Below are 27,170 nucleotides of genomic sequence, written 5' to 3'. Positions count from 1 at the left end.
TAAGGGCGGGGCTGGGCTGGTAAGAGCAGAAGGAGTGTCTGACCCGGGGCTGGCTCCTGGAGCATGCGCAGTCTTCACAGAAAGTGATCAGCGAAAAGTGCTGAGGACGCTATTGCGTCGGCATAGTTTCTGATTGGCTACCGTTCGCCCGCGAGGGGTCGTGTCTACTCGTCGCCAAGTAAACAGGGAAGGTAGGGGCGGGGCCAAAGAGGCGTCGGGACCTGGTTGGCCCGGGGAGGGTTGGGGGTTTCGCGGATTGGTCCCAGCCGGGATCTCAGCTGTGTGAAGCGCACCGGGTCCTGGAGCCCGCGGCCTGAGGGATGGACGAGACTAGTCCACTCGTGTCCCCTGAGCGGGCCCAACCTCCGGACTACACCTTTCCGTCCGCCTCGGCCGCTCACTTTCCGCAGGTGCCGGGAGGCGCGGTCCGCGTGGCGGCGGTGGCCGGCCCGGCCCCCTCTCCGCAGGGCTCGCCAGGCCACGACCGGGAGCGGCAGCCACTGCTGGATCGGGCCCGGGGCGCGGCGGCCCAGTGTCAAACCCAAACCGTGGCGGCGCAGGCCCAAGCCCTGGCCGCCCAGGCTGCGGCGGCCGCGCACGCCGCGCAGGCCCACCGCGAGCGGAACGAGTTCCCGGAGGACCCCGAGTTCGAGGCGGTGGTGCGGCAGGCCGAGGTGGCCATCGAGCGTTGCATCTTCCCCGAGCGCATCTACCAGGGCTCCAGCGGAAGCTACTTCGTCAAGGACCCTCAGGGGGTGAGAGCGGGCTGGGGACCGCGACCGCCGGCATCGGGGAGGGTGGGCCTGTCCGGGGAAGTTTGAGGGTTCGCACAGCCAGAGGGAGAACGGGGGTTTGAAAGGCTAAGAAATGGAGAAACTTCACAGTGCAGAGCCCCTTGACAGGATTTTGGAATTCTACTGAGGACTGGAGACGGATAAGCTGTCCGGAATGAAGAAATAAATCAGAACTTATTTGGTAGGGGAAGAGTGAGCGGAGAATGAAAAGAGGAAATTGACCAGATACAGGCGAGGGGCCCTGCGGTGTGATGGGGCAGTCGGCCTCTGGACAGAGACGCGCGGGGAGATGCTGCTTTCTAGTAGGTTCCTCATTCGGCCACTGACGTACTGTTTTGAGCTTTGAGCCCGTCCTCTCTTTTTGGACTGAACCAGTGTTGTCGCTGTTCATTGAGGAGGACGGGTGACCCATCAGGGGCTCTGAGGGTTCATTCCCAGCCTTCTCTGTTGTGGGGACGTCTCCTGCCACCAACCCAGGCCCCTTATTGGCAGACGTTTGTTGTAAGAGTGGGTGGACTCATCAGTTTCATTTGTCCTGGTTATTGCTCACTTCTGGGAAATTGTTCAAATCCTTCTTGTGGCTCCTCAGTTTAGAATGTGAAGTTTGAGAAACATGGGACTGTCAGCTACTTTTTACTTTCATTTCTCACCCAGGACTGTCAGCAGTTTGCTTTTTTAACAAAGGCGGAATGTTTGTTTGACCTTTATTTTGCCCCTTGTATGTGTTTAAAGGGGGATGGGATGGGGTATGGAGTGACCAGGGCGGCTGAAAAGTGACCTTTATTCTTTTGATAACCATAGGAGAATTTAAGGCATTTAGATCAAACTAGAGGTATCTTTGGAATATCAATGAGTCAAAAAAAAAAATCAAATCTTCCCTGTTAAAGTTCTCAGATGGACCAGAATGGTTTATTGGGAAAATGTATTATTGTTATGCTTATTAAAATGATGGGTATCAGAGCTCCCTCACATTTTCTCTGCATCTCTCTTGTGTGAACTCTTGAGATGGGTGGTGTGTTCTTTTGGCAGGAGTGCTGAGTGGCCAGGATGGACTGTGACTTGTAGCTCTTGGTTAGGTTCATTGAAGGATTCAGTTAATTCCCCAGAAGTTGTTGTCCCTGAATTATCACCAAGAACCAGAGAGCAATTCTGCCATCAAATCAGTTAACATAAACTGAGACAGGGGAAAGCTTTGAGAGTAGTAAGTCTTTCAAATAAGGGAGCAGTGAGTTAAATCGAAAGCTCAAACAGGAACCGTCACTTGCAGAAGAAAAGAAAGGTGGGTGTCCTGAGGTTTAAATGTTAGCAAGATGTTTTCATCTTTTTTATTTAGGAACCAGAGTGAGATCTAAGATATGAATGGATTTTATTTTATTTTGTAGTTGTTTGCTTGTTGGCTGATGTAAGAATGGGCTAAGATTATCTTTGTTAGGTATAGAAGCAGGAGGAAGGTTTTTGTTTTTCTTTCATGACACTGTTACAGCTCCACTGTAACACTGGAAGTGTGTCAGGTCAGCAGAGAAGTGTTCTGGTGCTCTGACAGGTGGGAGTAATATGATCTCTCAATTCTACCTGGCAGGTAAAGTACTACCACCTCAGTACATAGGCCACAGAGAATGACACACTATGGGTATGCTTCTTGGTGATTTGCAGGATCTTAGTCTCTCAAATTTCCTGGCCACTGTCCTTTCTTAGAGGGGAGGTCAAGACACATATGACTGGATAAAACTTATTAGTGTAACCATCCTGTTCACACTGAGGAAAATGTGGTTCAGAGCAGAGGATCACTTCCTAACTGCTATGGTGGGTTATACTGGACCACAGACCCACTGTAGTTAGTTTTGTCATCTTTGGCCCTGCTGCAAATGTGTTTAACTATTTTATTTAAAAATACGTAGATAGCATTTACTGTATGCCAGGTACTATTTAAAATGCTTTACAAATAATAATTCACTTAATACTCATAACACCTTCAGAGGTAGGTACTATTATTGCCCCCACAGATGATGACACTGAGGCACACAGTATACCTAATTTGCCCAGGGTGTCACAGCTGTTAAGTAGGAGGCAGGATTCAGACCCAGGCAGACTGGCTCCAGAGTTCATGCTCCTAACTACTATGTCCTGCTGCCTCAGAGTTAGTCATCTGAATCTCTGGTTTCTCTTTTCAGCTACCATATTGGTTAAGACTAAATTTGGTTGTGTGTGACAGAAAATTTAAAATAATAATAACTTGAATAAAAGTACATTTGACTCTCCTAAAAGAAGTCTACAGACTGCTCAGAGCTGGGATGGCATTTTCCTTTATCATGGATGCAGTATGAACAATATGCATCCGACCGTCCGGCTGGTCAGCCATCCCTAGCATGTGGCTTCCACTGCGTGATCCAAGATGGCTGCTCAAACTGCAGACATCTTGCCTGCTTTTCAGCCAGTTGGAAGAAGGAGAGGGAGAGGAAGAGGGAGAGGATGCCCTTTCCCTGTAGGACGTTTCCTAGAAGTTGCACCAGACTCTTCTCCTTACATTCCATCGTCCAGAACTTAGCTGCAGTAGTGGCTGGGAACTGTAGTCTTTATTTTGCCCAGCTAAAAATCAGGGACCTGTGTCCAAGGAAGAAGAGGGAACAGAGATTGGGGGAACCAGCAGTTTCTGCCACAGGTACTTTGCAGCTGGACAGTCTGAAAAGTTCTTAAAGATAACAGCCCTGATTCCATTTCCCATTGTAGGGTGGTTCCTTCCTCAGGATGAGCAAGTAAGGGACCTGGAACAGTAAGATGGAAAATGCTAGATCAGGAGTCATGGTAGAGTGCTCATATTACCCTCCTCATCTACATACATCCTTGTGCTTCAGGTCTCATGCTCAATCATCTACGAAAGTATTTTTTGAGAATTTTCTGTTTTGAGAGGCTAGTAATTCTAGGTGTTCATGTTGCCAAAATATAGAACAGCATGTGATTGACTAGTTTATTGGGAGGAGTAAATGAGATACCACACATGAAAGCCCCTGGCCTAATTCCTGGTGCTTAGCAGGAGTTCAGAGTGTTTTGTTTCGTTTTTAAGTTACATGCCCACTGACCTCTGGATTAGGCTTTCTTGGATATGTGGCACTGAATAAAGCAAAAGTAGTATAATTCTGAGATGATCCTTTCATATTGAGAATAGTAATTCATTAGATAATGCTCATTGGTGTTTGCGACACAATTCTACAGGTACTGCTCACATGTTCTAGGAGCTTGGCCTTTTATCAGTAATTTTCAACCTTTTAAAAATACTTCATTCACCAAGAGTTTGTCATGAAAACAGTACAGTATTATTTTCCATTTTTCAAATATAAAATTATGTTGTAATATTGAATGTGTTTCTTCTAACCACCTGTGCCCTACAGGAAATTTTGATGTCCTAACATTCGGTTGAGAATGACACTAATAGCCAAATAAAGAATAAAGATCTCAAACAGAGTAACTTATTTATTACTAAAATGTTAAGACACAGTCATGTTTGTATACCATATATAGGTGTAGTTCTGGAGATTTTTAAGCATCATCTACCATCTGTTATAGGGAGCTGTCCCAGGCTACAAGTTGTAATGGATGAGGCAGGTTGGGTCGATGGCAGTGGATAGGAAAATAAATACAGGCTGAATCTCTTTTATTACATTCTACTTACAGCCCATCTTCTTTCAGGATCTCATATATTTGGAGTAGTACATCCCTCTCTTTTGTAAAAGTTAACATGTAAATAAGGCTTCTCTACCTAAATAGCTAAGTCAAAGAATGCTGTTTCCATCCAACCTCTACAGAATACAGACTTGCCTTTTTCACTTTCATTTCCTTATGAGTGTACAGCAGAGATTTCCAGAGGTCGCATGATGTATGATATTGAAACAGATTGAATTTTAAAGAAGATGTGAGAATACAGTTGTCTTTTATTGAGCCAAACATTAGAGATTTGCAAAATGTAAAACAATGCCAGTCTTCTCACTAAATGTTTTTTAAAATATAGTTATTTCTCATAAAAACATGTCACTTATGTTAACATGTAATAGGCTTATTTTTATGATTAGGTGAATTAATAAATAGTTTTAACATTTTAGTTTTAATTTCTAGTACAGCAAATATAGATTTTACCCATGTATATAAAAGCTTTTGGGGTCTTTAATAGTTTTTAAGAGTTTAAAGGGGCCTTGAAACCAAAAAGTTTGAGAACCGTCCACTTTGTGTTTACCAAACTTAAAAAAAACCGTTTATTATGCGTTATTTTTGCATATTTCACTGCATAGTATGAGTGATGTGCTTGAACTGTGTTAGATTTTAGCACAGCATAGACCCTCCTCCGTGGGGCTGCTGCATAGGTATAGGAACCCCTTTTGGGTTCCAGGTTTCAGTAACTGGTTGCGGGTCTGGCAGCAGCCAGCGAGTGGCCCCTTGCTTCCTTGTGCAGTGCTGTTTTTATCCCCAAGTTCATGGATTGCTGCTACTTGAGCTACCTGCACCTTAACCCCTTTATTAAAAGGGGTTTTAGTAAGTGGGTGTTAAGGGAGGGTGTTTTTAAAATATTGACATCAAACTGAAGCTTTCTCCTAAATGTAATAAAGGAATTGAAAGTATATTAAAGAAGAGAAAGGTTGGTGAAACAAATTAGGCAGTAGTTATTTTCTTTCTCAACCAAATATTGGTGGGTGGCTTTAGAATTTGTTTTCTATGAATTAGGAGACTATTCTTGAGTATTCTGTAACACAGTTGATTATTTGACGTTAACATTAGCTTTGGAAATTAGGCCAGAGGCTGCTTTATGTGTCTGTCTAGGAAACCCACAGAGTGCTGATGCACTGTCTTATAAGAACTAGGTACTGAGCAAATGTTGGCAGAATTGAATTGAACTGAGGCAACGCTTAGTCCTGAAAGGCACTTGTCTCCCCTTCTGTCTGAATGTCCTTCTGTTCCTCCATCCTTCCCACCCTACCATTCCCCTATTTGTCCATTCCAGGCATTATTATCTAATGAAACCCTTGTAATACTGAGAGAACCATGATTACTAATGCTTTTAGAGTCAACAAAATGCTTTCTGATTCTCCTTTTGGTGGAAGGAAATTGAGAAGTTTGAGAGGTCAGTCTATAAAAGATGCTTGGCTGCAATGTTGGCCTTCAAGTTCTGCTTTCTTTTCTTTTCTTTCTTTTTTTTTTTTTCTGGCTGCACCGTGTGGCTTTTGGGACCTTAGTTTCCCGACCAGGGATCAGACCTGTGCCCCCTGCAGTGGAAGTGCAGAGTCCTAACCCCTGGATTGCCAGGGAATTCCCAAGTTCTGCTTTCTTTAAGTGGAAGTATTTAAGCCTTAGCCCTGTTATTTTTCAGCCTCACTAATAGTAGGAATGTCTTGGTTTCCCTTTCATTGGGGACCAGGTTGCAGAACTCCACATTGTGCCTCAGTTGAACTGACTGGTGGGTTCTGGGATGGGCCTCAAGTTGTACTGTGGTTTCACTGCCCAGGTTCCAGAGAGTTACATTGGAGTCATCAGTCATTCTCTGTATGGTAAGCCACTTACTACTGCTGCTGTGTGATTCAGAGCCCAGGGTTCCAGGGGTACAGAGACAGAGAGGACGATTGCTAAAATAGGCCTCTTCCTAGCCACTTTAGATAAGAATGTAATTCTGAAGACTTAGAATATGAATATATGCATTTGACTTTTTCTGGTGAATAAGTAAGTTTGTTTATCGTTAAGAATAAATTGATTCTTTTGGAGGAGGAAAGTTCTGTATTTCTCTTGCCCTCTCAAATCCTTGCAAGGCTTCTTGAAGGGACTGTCCTCAAGATTGACCAGTTATTGTTTTAGACATGTGCCTAGCCAGTTCCTAATACGAGTACTTAATGCAGTCAGGTGGATTTGTGTTTTTTGCTGTGACCAGCCATTCAGGAAGTGACACCCACAGGCAAATGACTTATGACCTAGACTAGCTTGAGTTGGCTATGGGGTGAGGGGAGAGGGAGAGTCATATGATATAAAGATGAATCACTTGAATAGCATATTTACTTTACTTTTCTTCCTTTGAAAGTACCAGCTTGGGGACTGGAAGGAATGACATAAATATAAAACCACCTCAGAGGGCTGACTGGCTTGGGGAAGAAACCTTCAGGAGGGAAGGCCTTAGTTTCTAGATTGCAGCAGCATCCCATAGGTCCAAGGATCTTTGAGGATTAAGTTACTGTCTGCCAGAGAAGATGGATCTTAATCTTTGTGGCCTCTCATGTCCTGATCTCTTGCCTATCAGAATTACTTAAAAGAAACCCATTCTAACCAGGTAGCAGATCCTTTTTCCTGCTGTGATTTTTCTCTTCCATTGCTTTCTTAGTTTGTCATTCCTAAACTTTTTTAAGGTTTGTTAACACGCGGAGGGGGTGGGTGTGGAATAGTAAGGCCGATAGAGGAAACTACCATTGATGAAAGAACTTTCTTAACCTCATTCTATAAGACCTTACTAATTTCCTTTCAGCTGATACTTTTTTGAGTCTTTCCATAATTGATGCAGAACAACAGCATGTATGAGTGTACCTTAGAAGTTGGGGTTTGATGGTGTTAGAATCTGTTGTACCGTATATACCAGACTTGGCATCTTCTCTGGCCTCAGCCCTTTCTGGCAGGGGGTTTCTCAGCTGCTCATGTGAGCTGGTGTCTTCCCCTTACAAGCTGGGGGAGAAGCCAGTATCTAACTGTACATAGGGATTGTCTGCCTATGCCCTCTCATTTCTTTCTAGATTCCTGCTGACCTGGACTGTGAGCTACTTTAATCAACTTGCCTTTAACATCCTCTTTTTCTTTTGTCTCTGTAGAAAATCATTGCTGTTTTCAAACCCAAGAATGAAGAGCCATACGGGCATCTTAATCCTAAGTGGACCAAGTGGCTGCAAAAGCTGTGCTGTCCCTGCTGCTTTGGCCGTGACTGCCTTGTCCTCAACCAGGGCTATCTCTCAGAGGCAGGGGCCAGCCTGGTGGACCAAAAACTGGAACTCAACATTGTACCGCGTACAAAGGTTAGTCTCCAGGAAGCCTTACTGCCTGGCCAGAGTTTTCCTGGACCTAAGCCCTGCTACGTGTTAGTGGGACTGCTAGATCTAGTGACAGCTATTTGTGCCCTGAGTCTAGGGTTCTCAGCCCTTTTTTTTGGTGGGGGTGGTAGGTTTCAGCTCATGGTTTGATCATGCGATGAAAGCTATCCTGAGAAGGATACACATAAATTTTCTGCACACAGTTTCAGGAAGTTCACTGACCTGATGCACATGTATGGACTCCCTGGGTCTTTGGATCCCAGGTAACCCCAAGCTGGTTAGAAACCTAGCTACTTTTGTAGCTTACTCTGTTAGATTTCTGAGCTATTCCAGGATTTAGATACAGTCTAGAATGGACTAGCTGATGTCAGCTAAGCACTAATGCAAGTTATGCCAAGGAGGACTCTAGGATTGGCTGAGGGTTAGAGTAAAGGTCTGGCCTGAACACCTACAGGGAACTGACATGGAATTCTCCTCACCCATCTTTATGCTATGGAATTCTGGTACTTGTCTGAACATAACAAAATCGGGTTCCCAGATCCAGGCAATTCCACACTTAGAATGGATTTGTACATACCTTGTATGTGTTATAGACTTAGCTGAGGTTCTATTGAAGGGTTTGGACCATACCCGCCCCCCGCCCCCTCGCCCCCTCGCCTCTTGCAAAAACATGCTTTAATATAGAATTTATTGCATACAATTTCAGGAAGTTTACTGACACTAGGTTAAGAACCCCTGTACTACAGGGTGTCTCATGAAACCTTCCAAGGGTTCTGAGGGGAAGAAATCTGCTTGTCAGCATATGAACATCTAAGGACACGTCGTCACTCATTTAGTATGTGGCTCCCTGAGATTTAGTAACAATTTAAGGGGGAACTCTGATCTGATGCTTTAAGGCTGCAGGGGCATCTTTGTATCTCTGGGTCTTAATCCTCTTTGAAAATCTGATAAAAGCTATAAATCTTGTTCCCACAAAAAATACATATATTTTCAATTATTGCATATAATTTCAGGAGGATGGTTCATAGACAAGTTGAAGTCTACCCTTTGACTCATAGGATCTAGATTAAAAACCCCTGCTTAAGGTTTTCTTTGCCGGTTTAGATAGCAGGCTGTGGGCAAAGAGCCTGATCAGCAGACAGGAGCTTCCCTTCAAATCTGTTTTTTCTGTTTTCCCAGGGTATGTTAGAAGAAAATGTGATTGTTGTGGATGTTTAACTGTGTCTGCTCCTTTGCCACCAAACTTCAAATAAGCCAACTAATTTGTTAAGGTTGTAGAAGTCAGGGACCACTTCTTGAAATTTCCTCCTCTCATTCTCAGCACCTAGCAAAGTACTATACTTACAGTAAGCATTCCTTAAGTACCAGCGGAATCAGTGGATAGATAGCAAACCATGAAAAAACAGTAACAGAGATCCCCCAACCTCAGGCCAATGGAGAGAATGTTTGATTGTAGTTCCGGGCTTGTAGCTCCCATCTGACACCTAAGTCACTGCCTGGCCTTGTGCAGCTCATTCCTTCCCTTTATACTTAGTTCTCTCTGTGTGCGTATAGTTAAACGGCACATTGAACATCTTGTATGATAATTAAAGCTCCTAAGATCTCCTGCCTAACCTGAAATCCTCCTACTAGGCCCCTCTTAGACTCTAGAAATGCTTCTAAGTACTCCTTGCATATCACTGTAATTTCCTTTCTCTGCTAGGTAAATAGCAGACCACCCATGCCCTGTGCCTGTCTGCTTTGCCTGTGCTTCTCGAGTGCAGTGCCTAAGAACCAGAGGGCTTAAGTCCAAATTCTGGTGCTGCAGCGCTTCACTGGGTGACCCTTGGGCAAGTCACCCCCACATGCCCTGCCCATTCAGTCTCCTCACTATAAAAATAGGGACAGAAAGAGGTCCTACTTTAGAGAGTGGCTATGAAGATTGCACAAGTTAATCCATGTTGAACATGTAGCCCAGCAGCTGGCACAGTGTAAACACTCCATACATCTTTGCCTGTGGTATTTTTATGACTATTCTAATCATTAATGTCACATAATCCCTTTCTTCCCTATCTCTGGGCTTCCTCTTTCCCTGTTAGAGAACCTTAATGAGGACTGAGGATCCTTTACATCAAAAAATCAACAACAAAAACACTTGTCTTCCATGAGACTGAGATGAGACAGAACTTTGCAAGCTTAACATACATTTGTGTGAGGCTTTCCTGGTGGCGCAGTGGTTAAGAATCTGCCTGCCAATGCAGGGGACACAGGTTCGAGCCCTGGTCCGGGAAGATCCCACATGCCGCGGAGCAGCTAAGCCCGTGTGCCACAACTACTAAGCCTGTGCTCTAGAGCCCACGAGCTACAACTACTGAGCCTGCGCTCCTAGAGCCCATGCTCTGCAGCAAGAGAAGCCGCAACAAGAGAAGCCACTGCACTGAGAATCCCATGCACCACAGTGGAGAGTAGCCCCCGCTCAACGCAACTAGAGAAAGTCCATGCACAGCAACGAAGACCCCCCAATGCAGCCAAAAATAAATAAATAAATAAATAAATAATGCTAAAACAAAACAAACAAGCCAAAGAAACCCACATATATTTGCAAGCTTTACATTACAGCTGTTGGACAATAGTAAGAGGAAATCTCTCCCCTCCCTCCGTCCCCACCCTTGTGATAGGATTCTATCCAGTTGATCAGAGCATCTGTCACTATGGAAACGGGGCTCACGCTGAGATGGAGCTTCAAGCAGTAAGGCTGTAATTCTCACTCGATCACTATCTCTGCTCTCTGTTCCTGCAAGGTTTCAGGTTGTGATAGTTTCATTAGTCACAGGGAAAGAGTGGTTTGTTACAAAAATTGATCGAAAATAAATCTCATGGGGGGAAAGGTGGTTTATGGCTTGAGAGCCAGTGTTTTCACCATGGAAGCTGGCAAGGTAGTCTTAGGAAAGCCTTTTTTCCCCTTTATTCCTGTGCCTGTGTTTCCAGATTTGTAAGGCAGAGAGTGCTAACCTACAGTACTTTGCACATCCGTTTTAGGTACTCTGTTAAAACTGGATGGATGGATGGATGGATGGGAGGAAGGGAATTATTTTATGCTGTCTCTGAGATTTCGGGGGCAAAATAATTAGTTATTTGTAATGAATTTTTCAAGGCTTAGGAAAAGGAAGAATTTTCTTATAAATTTGATTTTAGGTATTTATATGGTAAAACTCACTTATAGCTATCTCTGAAAGAAGCTCGTAACTCATTCATTCATTCACTTAATAAATGAGCATGTGCCAGGCACTGTGTTAGGTACTAGGGATGCTAATGTAAATAAGATGTTCTCATCCACCCCACATTTCTTTAGTCTTAAGAAACAAGTTAGGTATACAAATGGATAATCACGAGACAGTGTGATAATGGACACACATATGGATTATGGATTACAGTGATATCACTGCAGTTTGACAATCATGTGTAATATTGGTGGCCTATTAAAAAAATTTTTTTGAATAGGTTATGCATGCATCTAGTGCAAAAATTACAGTAGAGTAAACAAAGAAAAGTAATTCAGCCTCTCTCCCACCCGTCTTCCATCCACTTGGTTTCCTTCCTCAGAGGCAGCTGTTATTACTAGTTTCTTGTGTAATATTCTAGATACAGTCTATGTAAATATATAGCAACTCACTAAAAATTAAAACCAATTTTAATATTTGTTTAATTTTTGAATGTAAATAATTGTACGTAGTACAGAGTTCAACAGGAAATAAAAGGGTATAGAATAAATTGCAATTTGTTTTTATTTGGAGAGAAAATAGGCACTGGGCCATCTTCTCCTAACCCAGGAGGTAGCTGTAGTGGTCAGGGTAATTCATGCTAGCTGCTGTAACAACCCCTGAATTGCAGTGGTTTAACACAGTAGGAGTTTATTTCTTGCTCACATCAAGACCCATGCTAATTAGGCAGCTCTCCTAGATCCCATGTCACTCCAGGTAGCGGCAAGAGATCTGGGATCTTTCCATGATGTGGTTTTGCCAGCTCAGAGCCCTTCATTTCCAGCTGCACAGATTGGGGAACGTGAGCTAAAGATCATGGGAAATTTTAGGGGCCAGGCCTGGAAGTAGTGGGCATACATCACTTTGTCAACATTCTCTTGGCCTGAACTAGTCATATACTCTATTCTGGCAGCTAGAAAGGCTGAGAAATGCATTCCTTCTATGTGCGGAAGAGGAACAGTATTGGTGAGCATCTAGCTATTCTCTGCCATAGTGGTATAGTTCCTTAAATTTGACTCTAACCTAGGTGTCTCTTCTATTTCCACTGTAGGTAGTATACCTGGCCAGTGAGACCTTCAACTATAGTGCCATTGACCGAGTGAAGTCCAGGGGCAAGCGGCTTGCGCTGGAAAAAGTGCCAAAAGTTGGACAGCGGTTTAACCGCATCGGGCTACCGCCAAAGGTATAGACTGCGCCTAGGTGGCTTACCAAAGGTGATGATTTATAGTGGCATAATCATCCAAGTGATGAAGCAAGGTGTCAACAGACTTACCTATGGACTTTTGAATAGTCTGCCGGGAGGCTTCTGTCTTGCTCATTTCTGTTAAGGGCCTAAGGTTTGAGGAATAATTCTCCAAAGAGACCCTCACTTTCTCACTTTACTCCTCTGGACCATTTAGCTGGGCTTCTTGAATTTGGATGAGCAATTACTGTCACAACCCTTTCCTGATATAAACTCCACAGGGCCTTAGTGGGTACCTGGCTTACTCCTGGGATCTTTGCACTTGGGCTGTAAGGAAATACCTTTATTCTTCCTTTTTGATTGCAGGTTGGTTCATTCCAGCTCTTTGTTGAAGGGTACAAAGATGCAGACTACTGGCTACGTCGTTTTGAAGCAGAACCTCTCCCTGAGAACACTAACCGGCAACTACTGCTACAGTTTGAGCGGTTAGTGGTGCTGGATTACATCATCCGCAACACTGGTGAGCAGCTGTGGGTGGTCCTGTGCCCTGTGCCAGACTGTGATGAGGCACGGGGGAGGCCTGGAGGCTTGCAGAGCTTAGTATCAGAGTACCCTATCAGGATGAGTTTAGTCTAAGACATAAGGGTTATGCACATTTGGAGAGGGTCTTGAAAATACTTTTCCTAGACAAGCCTTGTTCAGGCACATCATGTGTAGTTATCAGGAGTAGTGAGTATTTATGTTTTATCTTTGCCTCTTTCCCGGTCCTAGACAGAAGACACTTTGGCTCTTCCAAAGCAACGTGAAGAGTCCTCTTATCCTTGATCTCTAGTCATTCATGGTAGCCCGGCCTATCACAGGACAGTTTTGTCTTTAAATACCTCATCTAAGTGGACTTATACAGCATTTTCATTCTCTGGCTGGCTTATTCACTTAGCATAATGTCCTCAAAGTTCATTCATATTGTAGGCTGTGTCAGAATTTCTTTCCTTTTTAAGGCTGAATACTAGTCCATTGTGTGTATATACCACATTTCACTCATCCATTAATCTGTCTACAGAAACTTGCTTCGTGGTTGCTTCCACGTTTTAGCTATTGTGAATAATTCTGCTATGAACGTGGGTGTACAAATATCTTTGAAACCCTGCTTTCTGTTCTTTTGAGTGTATACCCAGAAGTGGAATTGCTGTATCATATGGTAATTCTATGTTGAGAATTTTTTTAGGAACCGCCATACTGTTTTCCATAGCAGGTGCACCATTTTACATTCCCATCAGCAGTGCACAAGAGTTCCAATTTGTCCACATCTTCACCATCACTTGTTATTTTCTGTTTTTTTGATAGTAGCCATCCTAATAGGTATGAGGTGGTATCTCATTGTAGTTTTGATTTGCATTTCCCTAATGATTAGTGATCTTGAACATCTTTTCATGTGCTTTTTGGCCATTTGCATTTCTTCTTTGGAGAAATGTCTGTTCAAGTCCTTTGCCCATCTTTGAATTGGGTTGTTTTATTTTTGTTGAGTTGTAGGAGTTCTTTATATATTCTGGATATTAATCCCTTATCAGATACATGACTTGCAACTATTTCTTCCCATTCTATGGGTTGCCTTTTTGTTCTGTTGATAGTGTCTTTTGATGCAATTAATTGAAAATTTTTCATGAAGTATTATTTTTCCTTTTTTTAATCTATGCCTTTCGTGTCATATCTAAGAAATCACTGCCAAATCCAATGTCATGAAGCTTTGCCCTATGTTTTCTTCTATGAATTTTATAGTTTTAGGTCTTAGATTTAGGTCATGAATCCATTTTGAGTTAATTTTTGTATATGGTGTTAGGTAAGGATCCAGCTTCATTCTTGTGTATATAGATATCCAGTTTTCCCAGCACCATTTGTTGAAAATATGGTCTTTTCCTTATTGAATGGTCTTCCTATCCTTGTCAAAAATTGTTTGATCATAAATGCAAAGGTTTATTTCTAGAGTCTCTATTCTAGTCCATTGGTCTGTCTTTATGCCAGTACCACACTGTTTTGATTACTATAGCTTCGTAGTAAGTTTTGTAGTAAGTTTGAAAGTTTTGGAGGAAATGTGAGCCCTCCAACTTTGATCCTTTTCTGGATTGTTTTGGCTATTTGGGGTCCCTTGAGATTCAATATGAATTTTAGGGTGAGCTTTTCTATTTCTGCAAAAAAGATCATTGGGATTTTTATAGAATTGCATTAAATTTCTAGGTTGCTTCACTTCAAGTAGTATTGATGTCTTAACAATATTAAGTCTTCCATTCTATGAACATGGGGTGTCTTTCCATTTATTTATGTCTTCTTTAATTTCTTTCAGCAATGTTTTGTAGTGTTCATTATGCAAGTCTTTCACCTCCTTGGTAAACTAATTTCTAAGTATTTTATTCTTTTTGATGCTATTGTAAATGGATCTCTTTCTTTCTTTCTTTTTTAAAATAATTATTTATTTATTTGGCTGCGCTGGGTCTTAGTTGTGGCACATGGGATCTTTGTTGCTCTTAGTTGTGGCACATGGGATCTTTGTTGCAGCATGTGGGATCTTTTAGTTGCAGCGTGCGGGATCTAGTTCCCTGACCAGAGATCGAATCTGGGCCCCCTGCATTGGGAGCACAGAGTCTTTTTTTTCTGTTTTTGTTTTTGGCTGCATTGGGTCTTCATTGCTGCACACAGGCTTTCTCTAGTTGCGGCGAGTGGGGGCTATTCTTCATTGCAGTATGTGGCCTTTTCATTGCAGCAGCTCCTCTTGTTGCGGAGCACAGGCTCTAGGCTTGCAGGCTTCATTAGTTGCGGTGCGTGGGCTTGGTAGTTGTGGCTCGCGGGCTCTAGAGCGCAGGCTCAGTAGTTGTGGTGCACGGGCTTAGTTGCTCTGCAGCATGTGGGATCTTCCCGGACCAGGGCTTGAACCTGTGTCCCCTGCATTGGCAGGCGGATTCTTAACCACTGCGCTACCAGGGAAGTCCCTGGATTTGTTTCTTAATTTCCTTTTTTGAATTGTTCATTGTTATTGAATAGAAATACAACTGATTTTTGCGGTTGACTTGGTATCCTGATACTTTTCCTGAGTTTATTTATTGGTTCTAACAGTTTTTTGTGGAATCTTTGGGGTTTTCTACATATAAGATCATATCATCTACAAACAGAGATAATTTTACCTTTTTATTTCCAGTTTGGATGCCTTTTATTTCTTTTTCTTGCATAATGCTCTGGTCTTTCAGTACTATGTTGAATAGAAATGGTAAAAGTGGGCATTTTTGCTTTGTTCGGGATCTTAGAAGAAGAGCTTTTGGTCTTTTCACCACTGAGTATGATGTTTGCTGTGGGTTTTTCATGTATGACTTTTATTATTTTGAGGTACTAGTCTGCTGGTGATTAATTTCCTATTTTTTGTTTGTCTGAAAATATCTTTATTTCAGCTTCATTTTTGAGGAATATTTTTGCTGGGTATAGAATTTGGGATTGGCAATTATTTTCTTTTAGCAGTATTTAAAAAACATTCCGTTATCTTCTTGCTCCCATGGTTTCTGTGGAGAAGTAAGTCGTCCATATTACTGTTGCCTTTTCGAATGTAATCTGTCTTTTTCTCTAGATTTTTTTGAGATTTACTCTGTGTTTGGTTTTCAACATTTTTACTGTGATATACCTAGGTATATTTTCCTTTGTATATACAGGCTTCCTTGAATCTATAGTTTGATACGTTTTGTCACTTTTAGAAAATTCTCAGCTATTGTCTCTTTAAATATTACTTCTGCCCATTTTTCTCTCTGTTCCTTCTGGGACTCCAAATTATATGTTGTTAGATATACATTCATGTATATATCTTTTTTTCCTGGGTGCTTTATTCTGGTTTATTTCTTGTGGTCTGTCTTTCAAATCACTACTTTCTTTAGCACAATCTGCTATTAAACTTATCTATTGAGTTCTTAATTTTGTTAACTGTATTTTTCATTTTTTGAATTTTTATTTGATTCTTTTTATAGATTCCTGTTTTCTGCTGATGTTCTTAATCTTGCCTTTTATCTTCTTAACCATATTAAGGATTTTACCTTGAACATTTCAGAGTCTATATGTTCATTATTTGGGGCCCCTGTAGATTTGTTTTTAATTTTCTTTTGTTTTTCTTGTTTTTATTTGTGTCATGTTGTCTCTTTGTATACCTCGTTATTTTTAATTGTCAGATATCATATATCAGAAATTATAGAAACATTTGGAGGCCTGAGATGTTGGTATAAATCCTGTCTGGAAGGAGATGTTTGCTTTTGGCAAGCAGCTAGGGTCATCAGCAACCCAGGATCACTTTAACTTCAGGTATTGCTGGGAAATTCTGCTTACTTCCAGGGTTGTAGCCTTTCAGGTTTCAACCAAAAGCATGGATGATTTATCAGGGTTCTCCCACCTTATCCATCATCAGGCTACAACTTTGTCTCTCTGGGTCCCCAGCACTATTAGAACACTGTTCTACCTCGCAGCCACCTCTTCCCAAGTCAGCAGGTGCTGTAAGAGAAAAGAAGTCACGAATGCTGGACTCCCCTCTCTGGATTACCTTTTTCTCCCAGATCATGACACTTTAACTCTTAAGGGTCTTATAAAATCTCCAGTGCCTTCAAGAGATTTAAAAATATTTTATCCAGGGACTTCCCTGGCGGTCCAGTGGTTAAAACTCCACGCTTCCACTGCAGGGGGAGTGGGTTCAATCCCTGGTCAGGGAACTAAGATCCCATGTGGCGTGGCCCATAAATAAATAAATAAATAAATAAGAATAAAAATATTTTATCTGTTTTTTGTAGTTGTTCTTAGTAGGATAATTGGTCCCCAAGTGTCCAGAGTATCTAGTTCATCATTGCTGAAAGTGAAAATCACCCCAGTTTTTTTTTTTTTTTTTTTTTTTTTTGGCGATACACGGGCATCTCACTGTTGTGGCCTCTCCCATTGCGGAGCACAGGCTCTGGACGCACAGGCTTAGCGGCCATGGCTCATGGGCCCAGCTGCTCCATGGCATGTGGGATCCTCCCGGACCGGGGCATGAACCCGCGTCCCCTGCATCGGCAGGTGGACTCTCAACCACTGCACCACCAGGGAAGCCCTACCCCAGTTTTTTCTACTAACTTCATATTTCTGTTCACAGATCGAGGCAATGACAACTGGCTGATTAAATATGACTGTCCAATGGATAGTGCTAGCTCTCGGGTAAGTGGTTGATCTATATCTTGAAGGAGAGGATGAGGTGTAGTATATGCATAATATGAAAGCATGTAGTGGGGTGATATTTAGGTCACATAAGTTCAGAGGAATCAGGATAGCACATGTCTTTAAAATTGGTAGGTTAATATTTGGAAGAGCTTTTCTCAATTTGTTTTTTAAGGAATATCCTGCTAATGATAGGGATAGACTGAAGAAAAGTACAAATAAGTTTGGAACATATTACATACTTTGTGCCTTTTTAGGAGATTCACACTGCATAGTAGCACAGTAAAGGTCTGAGAAATAGTGCGTTAGTGCACCTGTGTGATTTTGTTTGGCTCAGTGATTTCTAAACCTTTTGACCATGGAATACTTTTCTCACAAGAATACAATACCACAGAACATCAGTTTAGAAAAAGCTGCTTCCTGCAACTTTCTTTACCCTCTCATTGCTTTTATACTCCACCACACTTCCCCATCCCTGTTCAATCTGCACATTTAAAAAAATTAGCAGGAAGGCTACCTGGAGAAGGAGAGTGAGGTTGGCTTTTGTTCTTTATAGTGTTTTTTTTTTCTTCCAGCTTTATTGAGATATGCTTGACATATAATATTGTGCAAGTTTAAGATGTACAATGTGATGATTTGATGTATATATTGCACAATGTTTACCACAATAAGATTAGTTAACACATCCTCGTAGTGTTTTTACTTCCTTTTGTAATAGTGGTTCTCAAATTCTGTACATCAGAATCACCTGAAGAGCTTACTAAAAATAGTACAGATTCGGGGGACTTCCCTGGCGGTCCAGTGGTTAGGACTCTGTGCTTCCAGTGCAAGTGGTGCGGGTTCACTCCCTGGTTGGGAAACTAAGATACTACACACTGTGCAGAGTGGCCAAAAAAAAAAGTACAGATTTTATTGGGTTGGCCAAAAAGTTCACTCGGGTTTTTCCGTAAGATAAGTACAAGCCTTTCCTCCATTAGGTCTGGGGTAAAACTGAGGATTTCACACCTTAAATAAGGTATCCCAGAGGATTCTGATGCAGGTATCCTGGACCCACATGCCTGTTCCTGTGGTGGCACTAGTTAACCTGAACATGGAGCCAAGTAGACAGTCGTGGGAATGTCTGACATGGGCTGCTGTCACAGGCAGTCTGCTCCGCTCTCTCTGCATTCAGCTCTGGTCCTTTTCCTTTTAATGTATCACTGAAGCAGGGGAACAGACTCCCTTATGCAAGAGCAGCCAGCTGTTATCGTCCATGGTTCCGTTATCTTACTAGAAAATGTGGTCACCACCACTGAAGTGGCATCTGAGTCAAGGTCCACACCAAAGGACCTTGGCTGACTGATAATTGACTTTTCTTTCTTTTTTTTATACTCGCAGGATTCTCACTGCCTTTCCCTAGGAGGAATGGCTTATAGTAATCTTTTGTTATTGTCATTTCCCATGTTACCAAGGACTGTGGCAACTCTTGGGGAAGGGCACCTTTTCTAAGATAAGAAAGGGACTCCGGGAAGCTTGAATTAGCCCAATCAAAGTGCCATAAATGTATTAAGTCAGGTAACAATATGGAAACCAGTTCAGAGGTTGAGTAAGGACTGATGCCTGAGGAGGTTGAGATGGGATGCTTTGCTGCTATTTTAAAGGGCCTGGGGCAGGTGGGACTCAATAAATATTTAATCTTCCCTTGCTCTTTAGGACACAGACTGGGTGGTGGTGAAGGAGCCTGTTATCAAGGTGGCTGCCATAGACAATGGGCTGGCTTTCCCCCTGAAACATCCTGACTCCTGGAGGGCGTGTAAGTCTCAAGACCGCTATGGTCTGGCTCTTTTCTTGCTCAGTCTCAGTTTTCTTATGTGTGCAATGAAGATAATAATTCCTCTATCACAGGATTGTTCTAAGAATTAATGAAATAATGCAGCTCATGCACTTGAGCACAATGGCTGGCACATGGCAACTACTCCATAATGTAAGCTATTATAATTTTTACCTTACATTATTCCCATTTGAAGCACAGAGTTGAGTTTTCGCATCTCTGCTTTGCATTTTTCTTATTCTTTCTGAGGACTGTCTTATCATAATTTATTCTATTTGTGTTTCTAAATACAAGCTGCTGTCAGTGTTCTGTCTTCCATGTTGACATCCTAGAAGCCAGCCCCTGCCCCATTATAACTGAGAAACCTTTAGAAAGGGAAAGATACAAGTAGAGGGTCACTAGTCCCTTTGCAGTACTTGTCTGTCTTTTCAGAAGGAGCATCTCAATGTTTCGGTGGCAAGTAATTGCTTCTAGATAGGCTTACATCTTGGAAAGTCATATAATGTCTGGGAAAGAGCACAGGCTCAGGGATTAGGCAGACCTGGGTTTGAAGCCCAGTTTCTCCACTTACTGTGTAACCTTTAGGGTTAACAGCCCCTATAACTTTTCTTTTTTTTTTTTTTGCGGTATGCGGGCCTCTCACCGTTGTGGCCTCTCCAGTTGCGGAGCACAGGCTCCGGACGCGCAGGCTCAGCAGCCATGGCTCACAGGCCTAGCCGCTCCCGTGGCATGTGGGATCTTCCTGGACTGGGGCACGAACTCATGTCCCCTGCATCGGCAGGCGGACTCTCAACCACTGCGCCACCAGGGAAGCCCCCCTATAACTTCTATTTTCTGTTGTGTTTCTAATAAGAGCAGTATCCTACTTTTGCCAGTGCTCTGATAGGTGGAGGACATAGATGGGCAGGGATTTTTTCAACACCAGCTTTGCTTTTGACTTTTCCTCTTTTCAGATCCTTTTTACTGGGCCTGGTTGCCCCAGGCAAAAGTCCCATTCTCTCAGGAGATCAAAGATCTGATTCTTCCAAAGATATCAGACCCTAACTTCGTCAAGGACTTGGAGGAGGACCTATATGAACTCTTCAAGGTTAGCCCTGGGAACCTCAGCCTTATAACCATATAGAAGAAAGAATTCCAGTGGTTTTTCTAATTGGTCCTGATACAAGCCCAAAGAGAATGGAAACACCCTTCTGGCTTGTGTTAGCCAATGAAGAGCAAGATTCCCCCCTGTGGACAGCAAGACCTGGTTTGAGTTGGTTTGAAAAAAAATTGGCAGCTGTGATGAATCACACTGGTTTGTGTCCTTTGTGTCATGTGGCTGCAGTGTATCTGCAGAGCTCTCATTTTCAAATGGAGCACTAGCACCTGGAGTTCTCTAGAGTTAATAATGAGACTGAGGACAAAATAGTTACTTGTTCTCTATTTCCCCATCTGTGAAACAGGGAGTTCTTGGGGTGGTGGTTAATTTCACTAAGTCTCTGAAGCTTCATGTAGGTTCTCTTTATTAGAAAGTTTCTAACTGGGGGAGGAAAACGGGTTCTTCTGAGGGATTCATGCAGGTTCCATCTCCTTCTGCCCTTCTTTTGCAGAAAGATCCTGGATTCGATAGGGGCCAGTTCCATAAGCAGATTGCTGTCATGCGGGGACAGGTAAGCCTGGGACATCCTCCTGGTGTCATCCCTGGGATCTCTCTGAGAGCGTTTTATGCTCATGTTGAGTAAATGTGTAAAGCTTGTATTTTAAACCCATTTTAGTCTATGCCATACATATTTGTAACTCTCCGTTAACACCTGAGGGGGAAAGGTAGCCATCCCAAATCTCCCACCTCTTCCATGGTATCTGGTGCTTGGTGAAGCACTTACTATGTGCTTAGCTCTGTGCCCCTTGCTGGATAGTTCATTGGTAAATTTACCTGGTGGTCTGTGTCCTCAAGTTGTGCAAGGCAGCCATGTGCCTTGGTGGTCAAGAGCTAGGCTCCGGAGTCAGACTGCTGCTTGACCATTCCCAGCATTATGGCCTTGGGCAGGAGTCTCTGCTTCCTTGTTTATAAAATGGGACAGTAATCATACTTTGCATAGTTGGCCAGAGGATTACATAAGATAATGTGTATCAAGTGTTTAGTAAAAACAATGCCTGGCACATGGTAAGCACTCAGATGCTGGTCATGGTTATAAGTTTTGTTGTTATAGTTACAAGCCATATTATTTCTTTTTTCTCCACTTCACCTTCAAAGAGAACCAAGGAAACCCCCAGGGTGTTGTTGACTTTCCAAAGCATAGTAAAGAATAGCTTGAAAATTGTCTAAAAACTCTGTAGGACACTGACATTCTGCTTATCACTTTGAAGTCTTAAAGATAGCTGGGATGGCTTAGTGGTTAGGGCACAAACTGGTCAGAGTGCCTGGTTTGAATCCTGGCTCCGCCATTTACTAGCTATGAGGTCTTGGTTGAGTTACTTAATCTCTCCTTCTTTTAGTTTCTCCATCTGTAACATGGGATTAATAACAGCACCTACCTCGTTGGGTTATTATGAGATAAATCATTGAAAACAGTTGGAGTAGTGCTGGTGTACTGAAGTACTCAATATGGGTTAGCTATTTTGATTATGACTTTGTATACAGCTTCTCACATCTTTGAAGGACAAGAGGGTGTTCTCGGTCATAATTATACATTTACCTCTTTCTTCCATTTAGCAAAAGGCTTCTGGTGAGAGCAACTCTTGAGCTTACCGAGCCCATCTTCTCTAGATATGGGACAGACGGGTTTTAAGAGCTGCGGTTATTATAGCTGCCTGAATACCATAACATGGTCTTCCTACATTTCCCAAATAATGTAAGGGCCCAGTTAGGCTGGCAGAATTTGTAGAAACCTTAAAAGCCACGTGATGTAGTCTGGTATTATGGAACTCAGCATAAAGGAACAAACTTCTCAAGTTTATGTAGGCTGTACCTCTGTCCCTATTGTAGTTTCTTCTCTACTCCCTTCCCAACTCCAGTGTCTTGCCAACATCATAGCAATCTTCCTCTCATGATATTTAGTTAGGACCATTATCTAGAGTAGCAAAAGGCAGGGTGGGGGCGTGGATTGAGAGAGTGCAATCTTAGCTTTCTTTCCAACTTGTGCTCTTAATGTCCTTTGAGGGCCTGTGGCATCTTACAACCTAGAGTGCCTCCCTCTGAAACCATAAGGTTCCATGAGCGTCCAGCTCCTCCTCCTAGCATGCAGGTGAAAGGAAGGCACCACCTTCTACCTACCTGAGCTGTAATCACAGAGTGGGCTGTACAATGGCCCAGAGTCAAAGGTGAAGAATGAGGAACCCCTAGAGAGATGGAGTTGGGGGATAGAAGTTGTTCCTCACCATAAAGGCTTCTAACCAGGAGTTAGATAAAGAATGCAGAGTCTGAGGGAAAGCTTCTTTAGATAACATTTTCAAAGACAGTATTTCTTTTTTGGCATTATGTGCCTGCTATAAATTTTTCTTCAACTTTTTAATTTGAAACACTTCAAACCTCAGTAAAATTGAAAGAATGAGTGGGGTCTTCTAGACTTCACCAATTGTTACATTTAGTTAGCCACGTTTGCTTTATCTTATTTCTCTAAATATTATCTATCTGAATAGTATCTATCTCTATATATCTATATAATTTCTCTCTTTAATGTATCTATATAATTTGTCTCTCTCCCAAGATAGATAGATTTTGTTTGTTTGTTTTTGGCCAAATCTTTTGAAAGTAAGTTGTAGACAGTTTGACATTTTACCCCATTTTAAACATGCTGGAAAGGTGGCTTCTAACCCAAAGAACCAAAGAAAGCACAGGGAGACCCAGCCAGGGCAGGTGTGAACTCCTGTCTCTTAAGTTGGGCGGGTCTCCTGCACAATTCACTCTGATTCCATTTGAAGCTCCTTTTAGTTCTCTGGCCTGATCTTGTACTCAAGGCTCTTCGAAGCAGTGTAGTGTGCTGGCAATACCTAAACAATGAAGTAAAAAAGAAATTAATTACTGGTAGGATCAACTTCTCACTTCTGACCTCTGTTCCAGGTGAATCTCTGCCTCTTTTGGGGCAGCACTTGTAGGCCAAGGATATTTACGGCTTGAGGCCTGTGTGATATGGGGGTGCCGCCTAGCTTCCCCTCCCATGTGTCTGGCCTGGCTGTGAAAATCTTCAACATCCAGTGGTTTAAAGAAGGCTGTCATAGGACAACTTCAGCTTTTGTACTGTCCTACCAGAGACGATAAATGGTGGTGACTATGATTTTGACAAGGGGAAGAAAATGTGTTCTTTTAGACACATATCTGAAATACATGTAAAATACAGACAAAAACTGGAAAGGAGCTGAATGCACTGTGGCATCTTGGAACAGAAAAAGAACAGTACTGGAAAAGCTAATGAAATCCGAATTAAGCCTGGAGTGTGGTTAATACTAATGTTCCAATGTTGATTTCCTAGTTTTGGTAAATGTACCACTGTTATATAAGATGATAAAATTAGGAGAAATTGGATAAATGGTACATAGAAACTGTCTGTACTATCTTTGTAACTTTTCAGTAAGTATAAAATTATTCCAAAGTAAAAGTTTTATTTAAAAAAAAGATGATGAAAAGACAGCATGAGAGGGACAATTCAACTGAAATGGCTTTTTTTTGTTTAATACATGGTCTTTGTAGGAAAATCAGAAAATAAGGATAAACAAAAATCACCCTATCCCTAGGTCACCTTCCTTGACCCAGAGATAATCACTGCCAACTTCCAGACATTTTTTCTCTGTAGATAAGTAGATAAGAAAATAAAGGTGGAGACACACTATAATACTGGTTCCTTATCTCCTTTCTTTTCCATCTAAGACATTGTGATCAGTTTTCCATGCCAAGAGAATATATTTTTTAACTGCTTGTTTCTAATCCCTTATTAGCTGATCCCGTACTCTCAGGTATTTATATCATTTTCACTGTTACAAACAATACTGCACTGTATTGATTGAAACTAAGTGTTTTGTGCATGTCAGTGATTGTTCCCTTAGTCATTAAAAATGGAGTTGCTGAGTCAGAGGGCCTGTTCACTTTTAAGCCTTTATGTTCCACTTGCCTTTCTGAAAAACTGTCCCACGATCCAGTCCCACAGCCACGTCTCTGAACTCTCCCCAGCTGAGTCGTCATCGTCGTCTTCTGTATCTTTACTAACTAGAAGGGCAAAAAAATAGGAGGTATTTGTTTTCATTTGTATTTTTTCAATGAGTAGAGAGGTTTCCATTTTCTGTATATTGCCCACTTACATTCTTACTTTAGTAAATAGCCTGTTGGTACAATTTTCCATTAGTGGATTGTTTATTTTTGTTTTGATTCATAGGAGCACTCTATCTGCAGGTCTCCCTTCAGAGGCAGACCAGAATGCCTAGGCTTTGCCCTCACTGATCTCATTTTTCCCACTGCAGATCCTAAATCTGACCCAGGCCCTGAAAGACAACAAGAGTCCCCTGCACCTCGTCCAGATGCCACCCGTGATTGTCGAGACGGCCCGTTCCCACCAGCGATCTGCTAGCGAGTCCTACACACAGAGCTTTCAGAGTCGGAAGCCCTTCTTTTCATGGTGGTAGCCCCAGAGGCAGACAAAGGCACATTGTCTGAGACTTGGCATGGGAGAAAGCCTGGGGAGCAGGTTACAGGAAGAGCCAGAGAAGCCGGCAGAGAGCAGTGCCCTTAAGAGCCCTCCCTGTCTGCTCACCACCCCCTCAGAGCTTTCCCAAGCACGGGGAGAAGCACAATCAGAAGGACAGTGTGTGCTGTTGGGCCCTTCTGAGAGCTGGCGTAGGGGGGGCTGGCGCTCCGTGCAAGTAGTCCAGATGCCCGGGAAGGAGCATCTCCCTTCCAGCATCTCCTGGGGGAAGGCTGGGAAACTCCCTTCCCTTCCTGACACCCTGCTCTGTAGCTATTCCTCATTATATTCTGCATCAGAAAAAAGCAAATACAAATTTAAATATAAAACCCAGGCAGAATCCCAGAACCTCTTATAGCAGAAAACCTCTGATCCAGACCTAAATTTGCATGGGCCCAGACATCCAGGTGTCTCACAGTTCCTTACCCCCACGGACCAAGGCAGCTAGGTGACTCGCAGTGCTGGGACAGACAGAAGCCACACTTCCTTTTGGTTTTCTGCCAAGTCTTCTTCCCCTTCTCCTCCCACTGGTGCAATAGGCTGACTCCAGACACGATTCTCACAGTGGGGAGACTTTTGCTCTAGAACTCCCAGCAGTTTTACAGTGATGGTATAGATCACCTCTGCTCCCTTCCCTGCTGGGGACCCAACCCCTCTAGTCTAGGCCTGTAGGTTGCTTGTCACTCAGGCAAAGGCAGGAGGGAGGAAGTTGACTCCCCAGCATGCAAATGTGATCCATACCACCTGGGTATATGCTGGGAACTGTAATGGTCTATGGGTGAACTTATCCGAGCCTTGCTTCCTTAGTCCTTGGCCGTAGCCAAAGGTAACAAACTCTCCCAGTCTGCTAATTTGTTCCTGTTGTTTTAGATGTTTTGTTCTCAACTCTTGAGTTAGTGCTTCAGTTCTGGGTTCTGGAGTGGCTCTCGATGAGGGTTCTGGGGTGGGTCTCAGCACATAAGAGGACAGGATATTAGGTCCTTGGACTTCTTTTTCCGCTACCACTGTTGCTTGCTGGAGGTAACAGGACTTGTGTTCCGCCTCCTGGTTGGCAGCTTCCCTTTGCTCCCCCACTTCTTGTTCCAGGCCAGTTTTTCCACGGCTTCTTGAGAAAGGCAGGGCCCTAAGGAGAGAGGCCTTCACACTGCCCCCCGGTGGCTGCCCAACCCAGTGTGCATCTTCTTGCTTCCATGTCTCTCTTCCCTCAGCTGTCCCCCTTACCAGCTGTCCGAGCCCTTTCTACACCAAAGCAAAGAATGGCCTCAGGGGGGAGTAAAGAGGGTGCCACCCGTGGCTGTGGGGCAGCCCTGTGCTACTGGACGTTTCAAGTTTCCGGCGTCCTGCGATTGGTCAATCAGCTTTGGAAAGAAACTATCTCGAAGGTTTGAAGAACAACCAAAGAAAGGGAGCAAGGACTATGGCTGTGTTCCCTCTGCTTGCCTAGCTCCCGCCATGCAGGAGGTGTGCAGCTCTCTCGTCAGCTGCGCCAGGCTGGGCACCTTCCAGTCCAGCCCCCAGGAGCCAGCTTATCCTGGGCTTCCACCCCGCTGACAGGAAGTCTCTGGAGCTGGGTACGCATGCCCTGTGGACAAGGCACAGCTCCCCACCGGCCCCAGCCCTGACAATCCCATTGAGCCGACCCCGACTTTGGCCTTAGGGATCATTTTTGCGAGAACATGGGAGCAGCAGGGCTCCCAGAGGCCGGAGAGGACCCAGGTGTGTTTAACTCTCCAGACATCTGTGTGCAAACGTGTTTGTGAAGCCCCCACCTGGGTGTTGAGAGAGCCTGAGCAGTCTAAAGAGCCCGGTGCTTCCCTCACTGAGCAGATCTGCACATTGTCCTCAGGCAGACAAGCTCTGGGATGAGAAGGAAATTGGGTCCAATGTAAGAGGGAGCTGGTCCCAGTCCTGGCAGGCCAAAGAGTATGGGGCATCCTTTCCTGGCCCACATCCGTTCTCCTTGAAGCCTGTACTCAGGTTGCCTTGAATGTGGACTTTGGGAGAGCTAGGGCCCAGAGTGCCGGGGCAGGCTTCTGGGCGGCACTCAAGGAACCGCCCGGCCCTCTGCCAGCCACAGGCCCTGTCTCCCAGTGTCAGGGAGTAGAGGCTGGGCTGTAGAGTGCTGCTGCCTCTGTACTGTTCTAATGCACTGTAGAAATTGTATGTAATGTATTTAAATCAATGCAGATGTATGAATAACAAGTCCAATTCTGACCTTTTTTGTCTAGTTTTATTTTGTGGAAGG

At 43.3% G+C, this 27,170-nt stretch overlaps 1 protein-coding gene across 2 annotated transcripts; it reads left to right on the top strand.

Annotated features, from left to right (window-relative positions):
- The first annotated feature begins 267 nt into the window (after positions 1 to 267).
- PI4K2A (phosphatidylinositol 4-kinase type 2 alpha) lies at positions 268 to 27,139 on the top strand. 2 transcript variants are annotated; one of them, XM_060034340.1, is made up of 9 exons: positions 268 to 755; positions 7,622 to 7,822; positions 12,128 to 12,259; positions 12,626 to 12,779; positions 17,403 to 17,464; positions 19,157 to 19,256; positions 20,228 to 20,361; positions 20,864 to 20,923; positions 24,705 to 27,139. In XM_060034340.1, exons 1-9 carry the CDS (start codon positions 321 to 323, stop codon positions 24,864 to 24,866), a joined length of 1,440 nt encoding a protein of 479 aa, XP_059890323.1. In that variant the 5' UTR covers positions 268 to 320; the 3' UTR covers positions 24,867 to 27,139. The 2 variants fall into 2 exon arrangements, with proteins under 2 accessions (XP_059890323.1, XP_059890324.1); XM_060034341.1 differs by lacking the exon at positions 24,705 to 27,139 and adding an exon at positions 23,314 to 24,684.
- Positions 27,140 to 27,170: the final 31 nt, after the last annotated feature.

The sequence above is a fragment of the Delphinus delphis genome, chromosome 16 (assembly GCF_949987515.2).
Source record: "Delphinus delphis chromosome 16, mDelDel1.2, whole genome shotgun sequence".
Taxonomy (NCBI): domain Eukaryota; kingdom Metazoa; phylum Chordata; class Mammalia; order Artiodactyla; family Delphinidae; genus Delphinus; species Delphinus delphis.
Note: the sequence above shows the minus strand (reverse complement) of the source record. Positions and strands in the feature narration are given on the sequence as shown.

What these genes read in the sequence shown, in the direction of transcription:
- PI4K2A (XM_060034340.1), top strand. Translation starts at nt 321, where the DNA reads ATGGACGAGACTAGTCCACTCGTGTCCCCTGAGCGGGCCCAACCTCCG. An exon ending in TTACATCATCCGCAACACTG is followed by an intron (nt 12,780 to 17,402) that starts GTGAGCAGCTGT and finishes TTCTGTTCACAG; the next exon opens with ATCGAGGCAATGACAACTGG. An exon ending in TTGCTGTCATGCGGGGACAG is followed by an intron (nt 20,924 to 24,704) that starts GTAAGCCTGGGA and finishes TTCCCACTGCAG; the next exon opens with ATCCTAAATCTGACCCAGGC.